The sequence below is a fragment of the Pelobates fuscus genome, chromosome 3 (assembly GCF_036172605.1).
Source record: "Pelobates fuscus isolate aPelFus1 chromosome 3, aPelFus1.pri, whole genome shotgun sequence".
Lineage (NCBI taxonomy): Eukaryota > Metazoa > Chordata > Amphibia > Anura > Pelobatidae > Pelobates > Pelobates fuscus.
In genome coordinates, this window is record NC_086319.1 from 288,038,066 (window position 1) to 288,055,120 (window position 17,055).

At 40.5% G+C, this 17,055-nt stretch overlaps 1 protein-coding gene across 1 annotated transcript in view; it reads right to left on the reverse strand.

The window, feature by feature from the left end:
- Positions 1 to 17,055, reverse strand: part of LOC134601780 (disintegrin and metalloproteinase domain-containing protein 9-like) — a 145,487-nt gene that overhangs the window by 109,369 nt on the left and 19,063 nt on the right. Inside the window, exons 4-7 of the mRNA XM_063446281.1 lie at positions 13,000 to 13,076; positions 12,398 to 12,563; positions 5,755 to 5,817; positions 5,125 to 5,196 (exon numbers count right to left, since the gene is read on the reverse strand). Coding sequence (XP_063302351.1) covers positions 5,125 to 5,196; positions 5,755 to 5,817; positions 12,398 to 12,563; positions 13,000 to 13,076 — 378 coding nt within the window. The remainder of the gene's footprint in view (positions 1 to 5,124; positions 5,197 to 5,754; positions 5,818 to 12,397; positions 12,564 to 12,999; positions 13,077 to 17,055) is intronic.

Consider the following 17,055-nt stretch of genomic DNA (forward strand, 5'->3'; position numbering starts at 1 on the left):
GCAGGGGTTACCAATTAAGTTTCCACGTAGAACCCTTTGACATAATGTATCAACACACTAATTTCTACAGATAGTAAACAGATCATAGTACTTTAGAGCAGGTGTGTTTTTGTGTGTAGAGTTGATGTTTGTATATAATGTTAGCATTTTAATACAGGGGTGTGTTTGTACGTTATTTTTGCATTTGCATGCAGGGGTGTGTTTAGATGTAGTGTTGGCTTTTAAATGAGGCTGTACATTTGTGTGTAGTAATGGTATTTGATTGAAGAGTGTGTTTGAGTGCTTGTATATAAATTTGGAGTTTGAATTTAGGGGTGTTTTATATGTAATGTTTGTGTTTGCAGGTGTGTGTTTGCATGTAGTGTTGGTGTCTGATTGCCGGGATAAATGCATATATATATATATATATATTTATTTACACAATCACACATACACATTAACGCAGAGAAACACACATATAAAACACATTGACACACACACACACACACTCATAAATACACTGAAACATAAACAGATCTTGACACACAGATACACACATGCACAACCCGGCACATACACTCACTAACAGATACACACGCAAGTCATAATGTTTATATTTGCAGCCACCCTACTGTTAGCATACATTTTGTCTGCAGGAGGGTGGCTTTCTTGGAGTGCTGCTTGCTAATCTGTGGAGGGTCTGCAGCAGCTGCGCCTCTCCATCCACTGTGGCGCTTTCTACGTCTGGGAGGAAGACACCAGCTGTCATTTCCTCCCAGGATCCAATACTACAGGCGTGTAATCGCACTCTTATAGTGCTGCGGTGCCTGACTGGGCCGCAGTTCAGCAATAACACCAATCGGGTGGTCCTAAGTGCACAGGTCACCCGGTGGGCAAATCACAGAGGAACCCCAGTTTTGTTCTCGCGGAAGAGTTCGGCGGAACACTAATTGGGAAATCTAGAGATTAATTTTTGATCCAAGGAGCTCCGACTTGAGCTGAGATATTAAGGCTTTCCGTAAATATCTGTATAAGTAAAATATGTCTTGACACAAAGATGACACAAAGATGACCACAGTGGTTAAACCAAGTAACAAAGAAAATGGTGGTTTTGCAATAACAATACATAAAAGTAAATTTGGTCAAGCAATCATCTTTACAATTACTGTACCACTTGAGATGGAATGAATCTAAAAGGTGCTCTAGTCTAGACAGCTTGAGATGACTGTAAGAAAAAAAAGAGAGGAAGACACTGTGGGGCAAGATAATTGGGTTTATTCACTAAACAGTGAAATACAATGAATAAACAACTGTGCAGCACATTAAAAAAAAAAACAAGGCTTGATTCTTTTTTCAGGTTCTGCTATTTTGCCAAAAAGTTGCAATTTGTTTCCTGACTAAACACTAATCTCTGTCTTCTCATTGTAACCTGTCCATAAACAGTAACTGGAAGTATATCATGGAGTGAGGATGAAACAAAGAGAGGATACAGGCTCAGGATGATGACTAGAAACCACCAATACTGGGTTGGAAATAAAGATATAAATGTGGGTACAGGAATAAGGCATGACAAAAGGTGACAAAGCAATAGAGATTTAAACGTTAACTTTCATTGTGATATAAAATGTATATAGAGAAAAAAATGCTTCTTACATTTTAATCACTATTATATGTGCAATGTGTAATGATAATCTACTCTCCTTCACCATAGGTACAGTGATCAAAAGCAATGAAATCATAATATAAGATGCCATGTTGTGATGTCATAAATGTAAATGCTGCTTTGACTGGTTACAAATTCTATTTCCTTTCACATGTATCTGAAGCTCTGACAGACCTTCAACCTATATCCATGCATTTCTTACAATCTCAAAGGTTTAGGGATCTATGCCCCAACTGGAAGTGTCTGAACACTTGGAGACTCACTACCCTCAATTTGCTCTGGAGGTGGCGATGGTGCCTGGTGACCATGGGCACCATGATCCGCACCACTGCTAAATGGCTTGCTTGCATTTTTGCAGAGATTCTAGAGCCCCGTTAGCTCTTAAATAGCAAGTCTCTCTTTTGAAACAGATCTGTCACTTTCAGGGTCTTTGCATATTTTGCGAAGACCTCTGAAAATGATATCTCCAGAGATGATCTGGTTCAGGAGAAAGTAGTTGTACTTGCATCATCTTCAGCTTCTGGCTTCATCGGCCAGGAGCCTCGTCAGTGCTGTATTCTCATTTATGCGCAAGAATACATCACTGAATGGAGGATCCCATGAGAGCCTCCATAAATCGATTTTTGAACCCACAGCCATCAGTTGTGATAGCTGTTGTGATTGGACAAACGGTGGCAGAGATCTGCTTTTTGTCAACCACAGTTTTACCATAAAACAAAGTAGTCCCTACTTTGTCTTATGTTATCTTTGGATCATGTTAGAATTTCAGTGAATTCCCAACACAGTCAGGATACAAAATGTCATAAATATTGTATCTTGAAAAACTGAAAAGTGACAGAGACACTTTCATAGCCTCCCATATTTTTGCATCTTAATTCCCAGAGGGAAGAGCAATCCTTCAAGCCATGGTTCAGAGGTTTCCTCCTCAGGTGTTTTTTTTCTTTCTTGAGTGCTGGAGGATAACTCTTCGTGAGTCCACAAGTACCCCCCATTGTGGCTGTTTTCTGACCAAATTTATACTAACTATTTTAGCTTTTGGCCTGTATTTCCATAATAGAGACTAACAACAATATTTCTTTAAATTTACTTAATAAAGTAATTTGGAGGCCAAGGTAATACCTTAAACTCTTTGTCAAGTTCCTCAAATCATTTCTGAACAATCTTTGCAGAGTGGCAGGATACATTACCCTGCTGAAAGAGGCTACTGCCATCAAAGAACACCACTGCAATTGGAAGGGTGGTTGGGATCTGTATCAATCTCTAGGTATGTGCTATGTGTCAAACGTAACATCCACCAGGATCCAAGTTTTCCCAGTAGAACACTGCCCAGAGTATAACAATACCTCTTTCCGTCTTCCCATAGTGCATCCTTCTGCCAACTCTTCCCAAGGTAAACAATGCACATGCACCTGGCCATTCACCCGATCTAAAATAAAACATTGCTCATCACACCAGACAACCTTCTACCATTGATCCATGGTCTAGTTCTGATGCTCATGTCCCCATTGAACACTGATCTGACACCTACAGGGAGTGCAGAATTATTAGGCAAATGAGTATTTTGACCACATCATCCTCTTTATGCATGTTGTCTTACTCCAAGCTGTATAGGCTCGAAAGCCTACTACCAATTAAGCATATTAGGTGATGTGCATCTCTGTAATGAGAAGGGGTGTGGTCTAATGACATCAACACCCTATATCAGGTGTGCATAATTATTAGGCAACTTCCTTTCCTTTGGCAAAATGGGTCAAAAGAAGGACTTGACAGGCTCAGAAAAGTCAAAAATAGTGAGATATCTTGCAGAGGGATGCAGCACTCTTAAAATTGCAAAGCTTCTGAAACGTGATCATCGAACAATCAAGCGTTTCATTCAAAATAGTCAACAGGGTCGCAAGAAGCGTGTGGAGAAACCAAGGCGCAAAATAACTGCCCATGAACTGAGAAAAGTCAAGCGTGCAGCTGCCAAGATGCCACTTGCCACCAGTTTGGCCATATTTCAGAGCTGCAACATCACTGGAGTGCCCAAAAGCACAAGGTGTGCAATACTCAGAGACATGGCCAAGGTAAGAAAGGCTGTAAGACGACCACCACTGAACAAGACGCACAAGCTGAAACGTCAAGACTGGGCAAAGAAATATCTCAGGACTGATTTTTCTAAGGTTTTATGGACTGATGAAATGAGAGTGAGTCTTGATGGGCCAGATGGATGGGCCCGTGGCTGGATTGGTAAAGGGCAGAGAGCTCCAGTCCGACTCAGACGCCAGCAAGGTGGAGGTGGAGTACTGGTTTGGGCTGGTATCATCAAAGATGAGCTTGTGGGGCCTTTTCGGGTTGAGGATGGAGTCAAGCTCAACTCCCAGTCCTACTGCCAGTTTCTGGAAGACACCTTCTTCAAGCAGTGGTACAGGAAGAAGTCTGCATCCTTCAAGAAAAACATGATTGTCATGCAGGACAATGCTCCATCACACGCGTCCAAGTACTCCACAGCGTGGCTGGCAAGAAAGGGTATAAAAGAAGAAAATCTAATGACATGGCCTCCTTGTTCACCTGATCTGAACCCCATTGAGAACCTGTGGTCCATCATCAAATGTGAGATTTACAAGGAGGGAAAACAGTACACCTCTCTGAACAGTGTCTGGGAGGCTGTGGTTGCTTCTGCACGCAATGTTGATGGTGAACAGATCAAAACACTGACAGAATCCATGGATGGCAGGCTTTTGAGTGTCCTTGCAAAGAAAGGTGGCTATATTGGTCACTGATTTGTTTTTGTTTTGTTTTTGAATGTCAGAAATGTATATTTGTGAATGTTGAGATGTTATATTGGTTTCACTGGTAAAAATAAATAATTGAAATGGGTATATATTTGTTTTTTGTTAAGTTGCCTAATAATTATGCACAGTAATAGTCACCTGTACACACAGATATCCCCCTAAAATAGCTATAACTAAAAACAAACTAAAAACTACTTCCAAAAATATTCAGCTTTGATATTAATGAGTTTTTTGGGTTCATTGAGAACATGGTTGTTGTTCAATAATAAAATTAATCCTCAAAAATACAACTTGCCTAATAATTCTGCACTCCCTGTATACACAGACACACATATATATACATATATATATTTATATGTTTGTGTGTCTTCTGTCTTGTAAATTGTTTTCTATATTTGGTTTGTCTGTGGCTAAATGCATGAAAGAAAATATATGGTTTTAGCGATCATGTGTACATAGGTGGGTTGCATAGACTTGCCAGGCCTAGGGCAGCACATTTCTTATTTACATCACTGTACATCTCAGAGGAACAATATCTCCTTTTGTTTTGAAATGATGAATTGCTGACAATTAACAGTTTAATAACAATAAAATAAATCTATGTGCTTTTCTGTATATTTTTTAAAACAAGTTAATAATTGGACTATATCAATATTAATTTCTATTATAAGGCAATTCTTTTATTTTTGTAATTCACATAACACTTACTGTATTAATAGTATTAATCAGTTCAAGAACGCTTTCTACTAGAAAGGTTTCATTTTCATCATGAAATTGAAACTAGAAAACAACAAATATAATATTATAATAACAAGCATTAAAGAACATTCATATATCACATTAACAATTCAAATACATTATCAGGCATCGGTGAGGTATATTAGTAGACAACAAATGCCTTATTTTTTATTTATTTTTTGCATTTGCTGCGACACAAAGAAGAACTTTCCCTACAGAGTCTAAGAAGTGTCAAATTCTTGTGTTATGTGCCTAAGTACATGTACTACATTTTTACTTTTAAACTGAAGTACATGCAAGATGGACATAAATAATTATCTTTACAAATCTACCCATATATCTGACTATCATATGTTAATCTCTGGAAATTACAAAAATATGGCTCATCCAACTATTCAAAATAATTCCTATGATATTATCACTATTGTTAACTTACTTTGTTTATTTATCTGTATACCTTATATAGTATAGGGTAAAATGAGTGCATTTCACAAGGACTATCTGGATGCAGCAATGCTCAGCTCACTTTACATTTAAAAATAAGTTTCTTGTTTGTTCCCCCAAATTATTTTATCATCATCATCGATATGATTGATTTACCTGTGGCTTAGTAGTGACCATACACAGTTCTACATACGCAGAATTTTTGGGAGGCTTGGCTTCCTGCGAATATAGAAAAACAAGACAAATGAAAACAAATGTTCCGCAAAGATCTGGAGATTTAAAGGGATAGGAAGGATCCAGTCTGATATATTGATCTTTGTACCCCCTCCTTACACAATGCATGCATAGTGGAATGGCCAGTTGATGGACCCTCCCCTTGGTTACAAGAGGGTCCTTGTTTGACTTCAGGACCCACCGCAATGTGTGGAATACTTTTCCGCACCATATGGTGCAGTGGAACATTACTTTTTATGGCAAGTCAATTGGTTATGCAGTTCCATTTCTACACTAGCCCACTACTGCCTAGTCTGAAAACCTTGCATGCCAACCACCGGCCCTAAGCTAATTTTGAGTTTCGTTTTCTATGGGGTTTCCCCCCCCCCATTTATTTTTTATTAATTTTTTTACTATTATTGACGAAAAATACAAAACCAGACATAGAGAGAGAAAAAAAAAAAAAAGCGACCGTACAAGTCATAAAATCATGCTGAACAGTCAATTTAAAAACACTCCTCCCTTCCAATATGCTCCTTTCCTTTTTACTGGGAAGGAGGAACACATAAAACTACATACATGTCCGGCAGGGCAGCTCCAAGGGAGATTAAATATCATCACATCTTTTTCTAGGGTATTTACTGATCATGCTCACTCAGGGATCGATTTTATCCATAGGTCCCATTTGTAATTCCTCTTCAGAGTAAAATTTTAATACTTCTCTATTCCTTTAACCATATTTAATTGGAAGAGAAGTTGATTTTTTTTTTTTTAATTCTTTATTTTGGTTGTGCACGGAATGAACAAACAGCCGGCATGTGCCACAACAGCGACATCCGGTAGATTAGGTAAACAATGGTATTACACGTTATGGCATCTAATATTCAGGCACATTTTTTATAATATTTAAATGATCTCTAATACAACAGTTAAGGTTCACGTTTGGTTTGGAATATGGTAACATACTGCACATGTCATGGAGACCTGGTTAGAGAAGAGACATGAGGAAAGCATGGTTTGGGCATGAGAATGTACACAGATTATTAAGTGTTAATAAAATAAGCTGAACAGGATAATAGTACTCATTACGAATGTAGAGTGAGTTGCACGCTGTAGTCTAAAAGTGTGTAACATAATGATTATTAGGCTATGCTCGTCTGTGAGGTAATAAGGACATGTAAATTAACAGAAACTGCACAGGTAGTTTACAGTGAGTATGCATAAGTGGATCTTGCCTGTGGTTGTTTGAATAAGAGAGGCAGAAGTACACATTAATTACGCACTGGTTGTGGAGGCAGGGTGAAATAAAATGCATAAAAACAGAAAAGCATGTAAATATAAGCTTGGAATAACCACTGGGTGGGAATCATGTATGTTTTAACGTTGGGTTAGCAGTAAGCCGTTATCACCATCAAGCAATCAGCAGGAAAGTTGGCTAGCACTTAACAGATGCCTATAGGTAAAGAAACCCAGTTTTCCCCGCAGGTAGTCTCTATTATGGGGCTCCCCTTTTGGGCCCGGACCCTGTGACAGTCCATGTGGCATGTTTCCAGAATGGGATCCCTGTTTTAGCCCCTGCGGGTTGCCTTGCTTGCTCACCCGGTTTCCAGATCGGCTGGCCCCTGGGTCAGGACTTTCTCGTTGGTTCTGAGGTGTGTAGGAGCGCTGTATAGGAGTGCGGATGCGAGGGGGTAACTTGCGTGGTATGTGGCGTCGTACCGCAGTGCAGTTCCCTTCTCGGGGGATCCGTCGGCGAGCATGTCGCTTTGCTGTGTGCCTTTCGGGCCGAGTAGCTGTCGCTTCGTCCTTCTTCCCATGCGTGGTAAGTATGTTGAGCCGTGAGATGTTTTTTTTTGTTTTCATGCTTGTGCTTCCAAATTTTCTCGAAGTTGCAGGGTTTGGTGCTTGGCGGCCATCTTGGGCCCGACATGCGGTCTGCAGTACGGGCGGGAGATGTCAGGGTGCAGGCTTGTTTGGGTCTCGAGGGTGTAGACCGGGATCACCCCCCCGGTCCAGAGGGGGGGAACGGGGCCGGCATCCCCACGGGTCCGACTCTGAGCCCGGAACAGTAGGCGGCAGGGCAGCGGCCGTCCGCCCCGCTCGCCTCCGGAGTAGGCCTTAAGAGAGTCGGGCAGGATTCCTCCTCCAGGGGACTGTAGCCTGTTGGGCCAGCCTCACCCTGGATTCCAGGGCTCTCTGCCCGTCCAGGGCCACCACTGCCGGCCAGTTTTGCGCCAAATTTCGTGGAAAAATCGCTGTTTCTCATATTATGCTGCAGGAGCTGGTCTCGCATGCGACCAGCCAGCTCGGCGGTCCGGCCCCGCCCCCGAAGAGAAGTTGATTTTTAACCTTGATCCATAATGGCAGAATACGGGATTTCCATTTTCTAGCTATACTTATCTTTGCTGCCAGCAAAATATGTACCACTAGGTCATACTCTGCTTTAGGCATTTTTGGAAAATTTAAGTGTAATAAATAGGATTCTGGCTTTAATGGGAGTTTGATATGTTATCCTTTATCTGTCCCCAAAACCTCTGAATCGGTTCACATTTCCACCATATATGTAATAAATCGCCTTTCTGCGATTCGCATCTCCAACACCTATGAGTGTGGCCAGACCACATCCTGTTTAGACGACAAGGAACCAGATAAATACGATTATTGATCTTAAATTGCATCTCTGTTAAATTCAGGCATCTTACGGATTTACAAACTTTTTGAAAAGCTCTTATTCTTTTTGAGTAATTTTAACTTGTATGTCTCTTTCCCATTTCTCTGCTGCTTTGGTTGGACTTATTTTCTCACCCAATCTTAGCAGATCTTTACATAAAGCTAGCATACCTCTTGATTTAGTCTTTCTTTGGATTATTTGTATCTTTGTAATTATTTCTTTGGGTTCTAGGCATAGATGTTTCCTAATATATCCTTTTATTCGAAAATAAGTAAAAATTTCACCTTTAAGTTCTTGTGCTTTTTCAGAAATTTCTGTCAAAGTTTTAATACATCTATCCATTAATAGATCATTTATTGTCCTTAGCTAATTTCTATGCCATTTGCTCAAATTCATTTTTTATATTATTTGCCAAGTTTCCCAGAGAAGTATTTATTAGGACTTTGTTGTTTAACTTTATTTTCTTCCTAAATTTCTACCAAAATAGTTAAATGTGCCTCATATTTAAACACCTTCCCACTATTGGCCTTTTTGATGTTTCTGTTGTCCAGAATCCATACACTAAGTCTTTGTTGTGTTAGGTCTTTTTCCACCTTGTACCAGTTTTCTTCTCTTGAAGATTACTTTTGTGTCATAAATGCATGCATCAGCATGCTTGCCTTATGATATTCATTTATATCTGGCATAGACAAACTCCCTTGGGTGGGTCTCAATTTTAACCTCGTTTTTTTACTATGCCATACAAAGTTCCTAAATGCAGCCTGAATCATAGATAGCCAGCTATTGGGGACAGAAAGTAGTACCATACGAAAAAGATATAGCCATCTGAGGATCTTAGTGTAACGGATCGCCTGGCACCCCGACTGGGTACCTCAGTTGATGGATGCTCCTAGCGTTTCCTGAGGACTCCAAGCACTGCAGCAGACATCATAACCACCATAGACTCCTCCAGAGAGTAAAACAGGAACCAGCTATTCCAAGAGCATAGCAGTGATTTAGCAAGGGAATATGACAAGCATAGCAATCCCTTGTAGCAGATTTCCCCAATAAGAGACGGCACTCCAAATTGAGGGTAAAGAAGAACTCATGTTTAATGGCAGGTACTCTGCTTTTATGCAGTGCTCCCCTGCAAGGTAGACGCCCACAGGCAATTAGGCATTAACCAATCAGATATCGGTTACATCCCACATATTCCCTCCCCTCTGCTTGGGAGATAATTGAGTTTCTTACTGTATCTACTCAATTAACTCCAAGCAAAAACTTATACATTTTTATAACTCTATGATTTTGTATCACACAGGTATAACACTTATATTTTTATGAACCACATGACTTGGGGACAAACATATAAAAAATTTGTACAAATCGGTTCAGTGGTTCCAGAGATATGGAAAAAGGTCTCTTTGGACCGACCGCACGCCTGTTTGCATGCCCAAAACAGTTCCACAGATTCAGGCTGTATGGTCAGTCTATTTCTGCCTTGAAAATTGACAAAGTCCCATCCGAAGGCAGCGTTCGAATAGTCGAACGCACTTCGACTTCTGTCGAAGTGAAACCTGGGTTGCGTTTCCGTGGGGTTAAATTGTCTACCAGAGGTCTAGTTTACACCCAAAATGACACAGTCCCATTCGAACGGGTGTTCGAATCTTCGAACGGGACTTAGTCTCCAGCCGCAGTGTCGAAGGGTAGGGGAAGGTACAGGTCACCGCGTTCGACTGGATTAAAATGGCCGCTGCGTGTTCGATTGTCTAATGGCGGCCACTTCGACTACTTCGGCTGTATCCGAAGTGCCAATTTAAAGTTGCAACACTGCTCCCCAGTCATTAAAGGGCCAGGAACAGCATTATACAGAATCCATTATGCTCAAATACAGTTCTAAAAGAGGTCAGTAACAGTTTAATCCATAGTCCATAAGCTCCAACTCAGTTCCTTAAAGGGCAATACATCCCAGGGCCGTATTCATGTGGCTGCACGTGACACATCCACTGCAACGGTGACAGCCTTTCTTACTGGGTCCCGTAGTTTTCCGATAACAGAGAGTGGGGTCACTTCTGACCAATAGATCTTTCAAATTTTTGTTGCGTTTTAAACTGATATTCGGTTTTTGGGAAAAAATTGGTGGTAGGTTCTTGTCTGAACCTAGAATTCCCCAATACCTATGTATGGCTTGTTGAATTTGTGGGGTGCCGGTGTGAAGGGTTAGTGGTAAATACCACTAAAAGGCTGTCACCGTTGCAGTGGATGTGTCACGTGCAGCCACATGAATACAGGCAATTCGTTCGCCCATCCTCACAGAGGTATTCGAATTTCAATTACCCAGCATATTACATGTATGACCAACCATGTGATATACCTAATTACATGTCCCTGTGGCCTTTCATACGTGGGGAAAACTGATCTAACTCTCCGAGAACGAATACGCGGACACAAATCAAATATTACTACCGCATTTAGAGACCAGAAATCAGACAAACCTGTTGCCAAACATTTCCTCCAATTGAACCACAGACTCCCTACATTGAAGTTCATAGCCATCGATCACGTCCCACCGAGCCCCAGAGGAGGAGACAGGTCCAAAATGCTACTGCAGCGTGAAACCTATTGGATACACCGCCTGGACACTGTCACTCCAAAAGGACTCAATGAATATATCTCCTTTACGATGTTCCTTTGAATAATTCTTCATTTTCAATGCCTTAGTTAAATATGATTCTTGGTCCTTTATAGACATACCTTTAGGTTATGAGTTGAAGTTCCAATACAAGTTATACACGTCTATATGACGTGGATTATGGTTGTTAGTTAGCCATATCGTTGATATTTAATTTTTTCATGATGCTTTGCTAGAGAATATCGATCCTTTATTTTTTAGAGACATAGTTGCCGAGTAGATTGTAACTTTATTTGTATGTGTCACTCTGTCACTATTGATACACTTTCACATTGTTCACAGTGGGAGCACTTTTGACCCCTCGGCTGTCTCATTCTTACATTATGAATAGTAAGAAATTTTTTCATAGAATACGCATTAAGTACTCTTTTACTTTTAAACATCTCACATTCAGATCTCATCTCTGAGATCCCCTAAACTTTGCTTACAGCATTCTTTCACGAGGGTTTGATATATGTATCTTAGCCTTTGGAGTTTACACTCCATCACCTAGCAACTGGGGTGCACGTCACTATACACGCCCAGTAGTTTGAGCGAGGACCGGACACTTCCGGGTACAGCTTCGCTGCTTAGCAACCACGATGCACGTCACCACGCACGCCCAGTACCACGTGAGGTGTTGGGATACTTCCGGGTTCGGCTAATCACACGCACGCGATTGGTGAGTTATTCATCTGTATTTTATATTTAAATGCCGTTTTGTCACTAGTTGTTTGATCTTGAAAAAGACCCTTAGGGGTCGAAACGTCGATTGATTAGATGCCTTACACTTTGTTGTAAACTTTTTTTACCACATTAAAATCACCGAAAAAAGTTCTTTTGAGTGCTCCAACTTCATCTTTGACTATATATATATATATATATATTTGGCACTCAACTTCATTAGGCAATGAACTGTATTGAAATGAAAAGCGAATTGCTAAATTTAGGCAGAAATTCTCCACCTCAGCTTTCAGATTTTATCCCAAATTTAGCAAATCAGTTTTCGGTTCACCACAGTTCACAGGCTGGGTGAACACTCCCCTATGTGTTAGTCTGTGAGAGTGCTCTAGTAATTACCCTTAGAGTAAAGGCATTGATTGTCTTTACTATACTTCCACTATTAGTAGCTTTCACTCAATGTGCCACATTAATAAAATGTAATAAATGTATATCAATATATTTCATATTAATATTACCCTGTCAGAAATGTAATTAAATTGCTGAATTAGTTTTGGTAATAGTACTGAGTGGATAATTTATACCTCAAATATCTGAATGTTTCCATCTTCAGACTGCAGGTTAGATGTGTCAAGGCCACAAATTACATCGGATTGAGCTGTATCTATACGATAAACCACATGGCTGAAATACTCCAAAGATTCATCTGGCTCAATTGCGTACCTAAATCCGTTTTTATATATGGTGCCCCTAAAATGAAAGGCAAAAGTGTTAACTGCCTGTAGTCACCATTGATGAGCAGCTCAATGCTAATTAAGGGGACCCTGCACACCAACAGCTAAGCCCTACTGATGATATGGCTAAGGAGGAGATTACATTTTCTCTTCTAACCATATTAATTCACCAACAATAAGTGTTGGTATGGGCTAAAAACAGTCTGCTGACACTCATGCCAACTCACAGTCACCCACTGCTGCTTCTTTAGCCCAAACTGTACAGAGGGGATGGGCTGCTGGCAACTCTCGTTTAGCATTAAAACATTAAAGACGGTTTAATGCTGAATGGAAGGAAGCTGCTAGGGACTCGAGACACTATAACCACTTAAATGAGATAAAACAGTTACAGTGTCCCTTTAATACACAAACTTTAATGGAGAATAAGGATTAGTGGGCATGTTCTACATTACCTGAGTCCAGAACATGTGCTAAGAGCCACACTTGAGTGTGGATCATCTTCTATGTATCCTTGGAAATAGCAATCTCTCTACAAAAAAAAAAACATAAGCATTCAATGCAGTCAAGTTTCTATCTTTGGATTTAATGTTTCTTTACATTTTCATTTGGGATAGTAGCAATAAGCAACCAGAGCAGTGCAACAGGGCCAGGAGGATGCGCTTAGGGCCACCCGTTAGGCATGTCTGAGCAGGGGCCAATTGGGCAGGGATGGAAGGTGGCGAGAGGGAGCAGACAGAAAACCTGGCCTAGTCTTAGACTCCTATTAGCCTCACACCTGCTGTGTGTATCTGATATAGTGTATGTGTATGTTCACACAGATCTCAGCATTCAAATGCCAACACTACACACAAATACAAAACACACCACTGCATTCAAAGATCAACACTACATACAAACACACCCCTGCATTGAAATGTCAACACTACATAAAAACATGCCTCTGCAATCAAAACACCAATACTGCATACAAACACAGCCTGGTAATAAAACGACATTACATAAGCTGTTGGCGCTATATAAATGGCAATAATAATAACAATATAAGCACACCTTGGAATTGAAAGGGTAACACACAAATGCACACCAGCATTCAAACACCAACATTACATACAAACATACCCCTTCATTCGAATGCCAATACTACACACAAGTGTACTTCTACTTTCACAGTCACACACACAGATCCCATACAAAAACATACTTACAGTAAAACAAAAACACAATGGACAAATGTTAGATCCTAAGCTGACAAAGCATTGCCTTTGGGCATTCTTCTGCAAGGTCAAATAAGTTGACCCACAAAATAATGTGCAACTTGTGGGCCTAAACTAGTTGCACAGTAGACTTGTATTCTTATGATTTGGGCTTAGCCTAAGGAGCAGAAGTCAACAAATAGTCTGTTTCATATAAAATTTCTAAATGCCATTTTGCAAACTGCAAGTTATTCTATTATATGAGTGACCCCAGGGGTCCTAATCCGCCATGGTGAGACTGTCTGGGCTGCAGGCAGTCTCCCCACACCGGGAGCACTGCCAATCGCCGCCGGGGGAACGACGGCGATCGGGTATGTACATTACACTGTTAGGACGGTTCAGGACCGGCAACGCAAAAATGCAGATCCTGAAGGGGTTAAACATGTATGTATGTATGTATGTATGTATGTATGTATGTATATATACACACACACAATTTAATTCTAAGTGTATTTTACTATTAACCCCTTAAGGACACAGCTTCAGAAGCTTGTCTTACGCTTAATGACACAAGCAATTTTTGAATTTTTTGTTGTTTGCGTTCAACTGCAATTTGCATTTTACTAATTTATTGCACCAACATATATTATATACTGTTTTTTTTTTTTTTTAAAGGACAGAAAGGGCTTAAATTTGATGTAACACACACACACACACAAACTTATTTATTATAAAAATAAAATAAAAAATACAGAAAAATGCAAAAAAAAAGAAAAAAATGTTTGTTTTTTACAGTTTTTGCAATAAAGTGTGCATAATTAGTGCAGGTTAAGGAAAGTAATTAAAAATAAATTCATTTAGTTGTTCTGATTTACAGAATATATAATGCGTCTGGGCTTTTAAGTTTTTTTTGGTAGTTACAGGTCACAAAGCACAAGGAGTAAAATAAACTTTTAATGTGGAGCGATTTTAGAATTTGGTATGCTTGTCTTGTAAGCTTAATAGCCATAAAAGAAAACCAAATTGCCACACAAAAGTATATATTTATATAAAGTAGACATCAAAGGCTATTTAACCAAGGTTAGTTTTACACTTTTTACGTACCCATTTCATGGCCAATCTCCAATGCCTCACTAATGATGCCTAACAAGGCTGAAACGATTGTCTGGGGTTGCTGTATCTCTGGTGCAGAGAGAGCCGGCCTGTATTTTGGATCTGTTCTGCCATATTGGGTGGAATCAGTCTGAGATGCATGGTCTGGTTCTCTTTGTAATGGCTAAAACCAGCTTGAGAACTGAGCGGGGACCAACCGAAAGGCAGGCTAATTGAGCTGTTGTCCGTCCCTAGCACTCTCTTGCGACTTTTTGCTCTCCTCTGCTAAATATTGGAGAAAATTGTGTTTTTCTTTATTTTGGCATATACACATACAGTCAGGTCCATAAATATTGGGACATTGACACAATTCTAATCTTTTTGGCTCTATACACCACCACAATGGATTTGAAATGAACAAGATGTACTTTAACTGCAGACTTTCAGTTTTAATTTGAGGGTATTTACATCCAAATCAGGTGAACAGTGTAGGAATTACAACCATTTGTATATGTGCCTCCTCCCTTTTTTCAAGGGAACCAAAAGTAATGGGACAGTTGGCTGCTCAGCTGTTCCATGGCCAGGTGTGTGTTATTCCCTCATTATCCCATTTACAAGGAGCAGATAAAAGGTCCAGAGTTAATTTCAAGTGTGCTATTTGCATTTGGAATCTGTTGCTGTCAACTCTCAATATGAGATCCACAGAGCTGTCACTATCAGTGAAGCAAGTCATCATTAGGCTGAAAAAACAAAACAAACCCATCAGAGAGATAGCAAAAAACATTAGGTGTGGCCAAATCAACTGTTTGATACATCCTTAAAAAGAAAGAACGCACCGGTGAGCTCAGCAACACCAAAAGACCCGGAAGACCACAGAAAACAACTGTGGAGGATGACCAAAGAATTATTTCCCTGGTGAAGAAAACACCCTTCACAACAGTTGGCCAGATCAAGAACACTCTCCAGGAGGTAGGTGTATGTGTGTCAAAGTCAACAATCAAGAGAAGACTTCAGAGTGAATATAGAGGGTTCACCACAAGATGTAAACCATTGGTGAGCCTCAAAAACAGGAAAGCCAGATTAGAGTTTGTCAAACATCTAAAAAAGCCTTCACAGTTCTGGAACAACATCCTATGGACAGAAGAGACCAAAATCAACTTGTACCAGAGTGATGGGAAGAGAAGAGTATGGAGAAGGAAAGGAACTGCTCATGATCCAAAGCATACCACCTCATCAGTGAAGCATGGTGGTGGTAGTGTAATGGCGTGGGCATGTATGGCTGCCAATGGAATTGGTTCTCTTGTATTTATTGATGATGTGACTGCTGAGAAAAGCAGCAGGATGAATTCTGAAGTGTTTTGGGCAATATTATCTGCTCATATTCAGCCAAATGCTTCAGAACTCATTGGACGACGCTTCACAGCGCAGATGGACAATGACCTGAAGCATACTGCAAAAGCAACCAAAGAGTTTGTTAAGGGAAAGAAGTGGAATGTTATGTGTAGCGGAGGGCAGTATTAGAGTCCACGATCTCCGCTGGTTTCACAGGTAAATCCACAGTCAGCGCTGAAAAGTAATGCAAGTCCCCAAATCCTCCCAATAACCGGACGAGACACAGTTTGGGAGTCAACTAACTGGCTTTATTCACAAGATGGCATATTTAAGCAGTTCCCCATGCAAGGGGTTTCCTTACAGACAATTCAGGGGATTTCTCCCATCAGACATTGCAATTCTCCCAACAGGCACTGCTGCACGAGAGGGATACTCCCACTAAAATGGACGCTTAAGTGGATTATCTCCTCGTGCAGCAGAACCGACAATTTACTTTAAAATACATATTTTGTATAATATTCGGTACATTGAGACAACCGAACGTTCGGTAGATAGCTGGGGTCTGAGCGCACCTTTTGTGAGAATACCGCTCAGATCCCAGCTGAAATGACCGAACGCCGCAACAAATACTGATCTGCATAGAAGTTCCCCTCAATCTGTCGATTGCATTTAGGGGAACGTTTCTACCGAAAACCGGGCTCCCGAACGGCCTGGAAGTGCAGCGGTGTTCGCATCATCGAGTAGCCGTTTTTAGTTCCAGGCGCTCGATGACCAAACACTGCTGCAAAATAGACGAACCAAGATGGCCGACCGCCGCATGGTCGGTAGCCGAACGACGGCCACCCAGGAGAGTCTATAATTACCGATTGCAACATTGTTGCAACCGGTTAA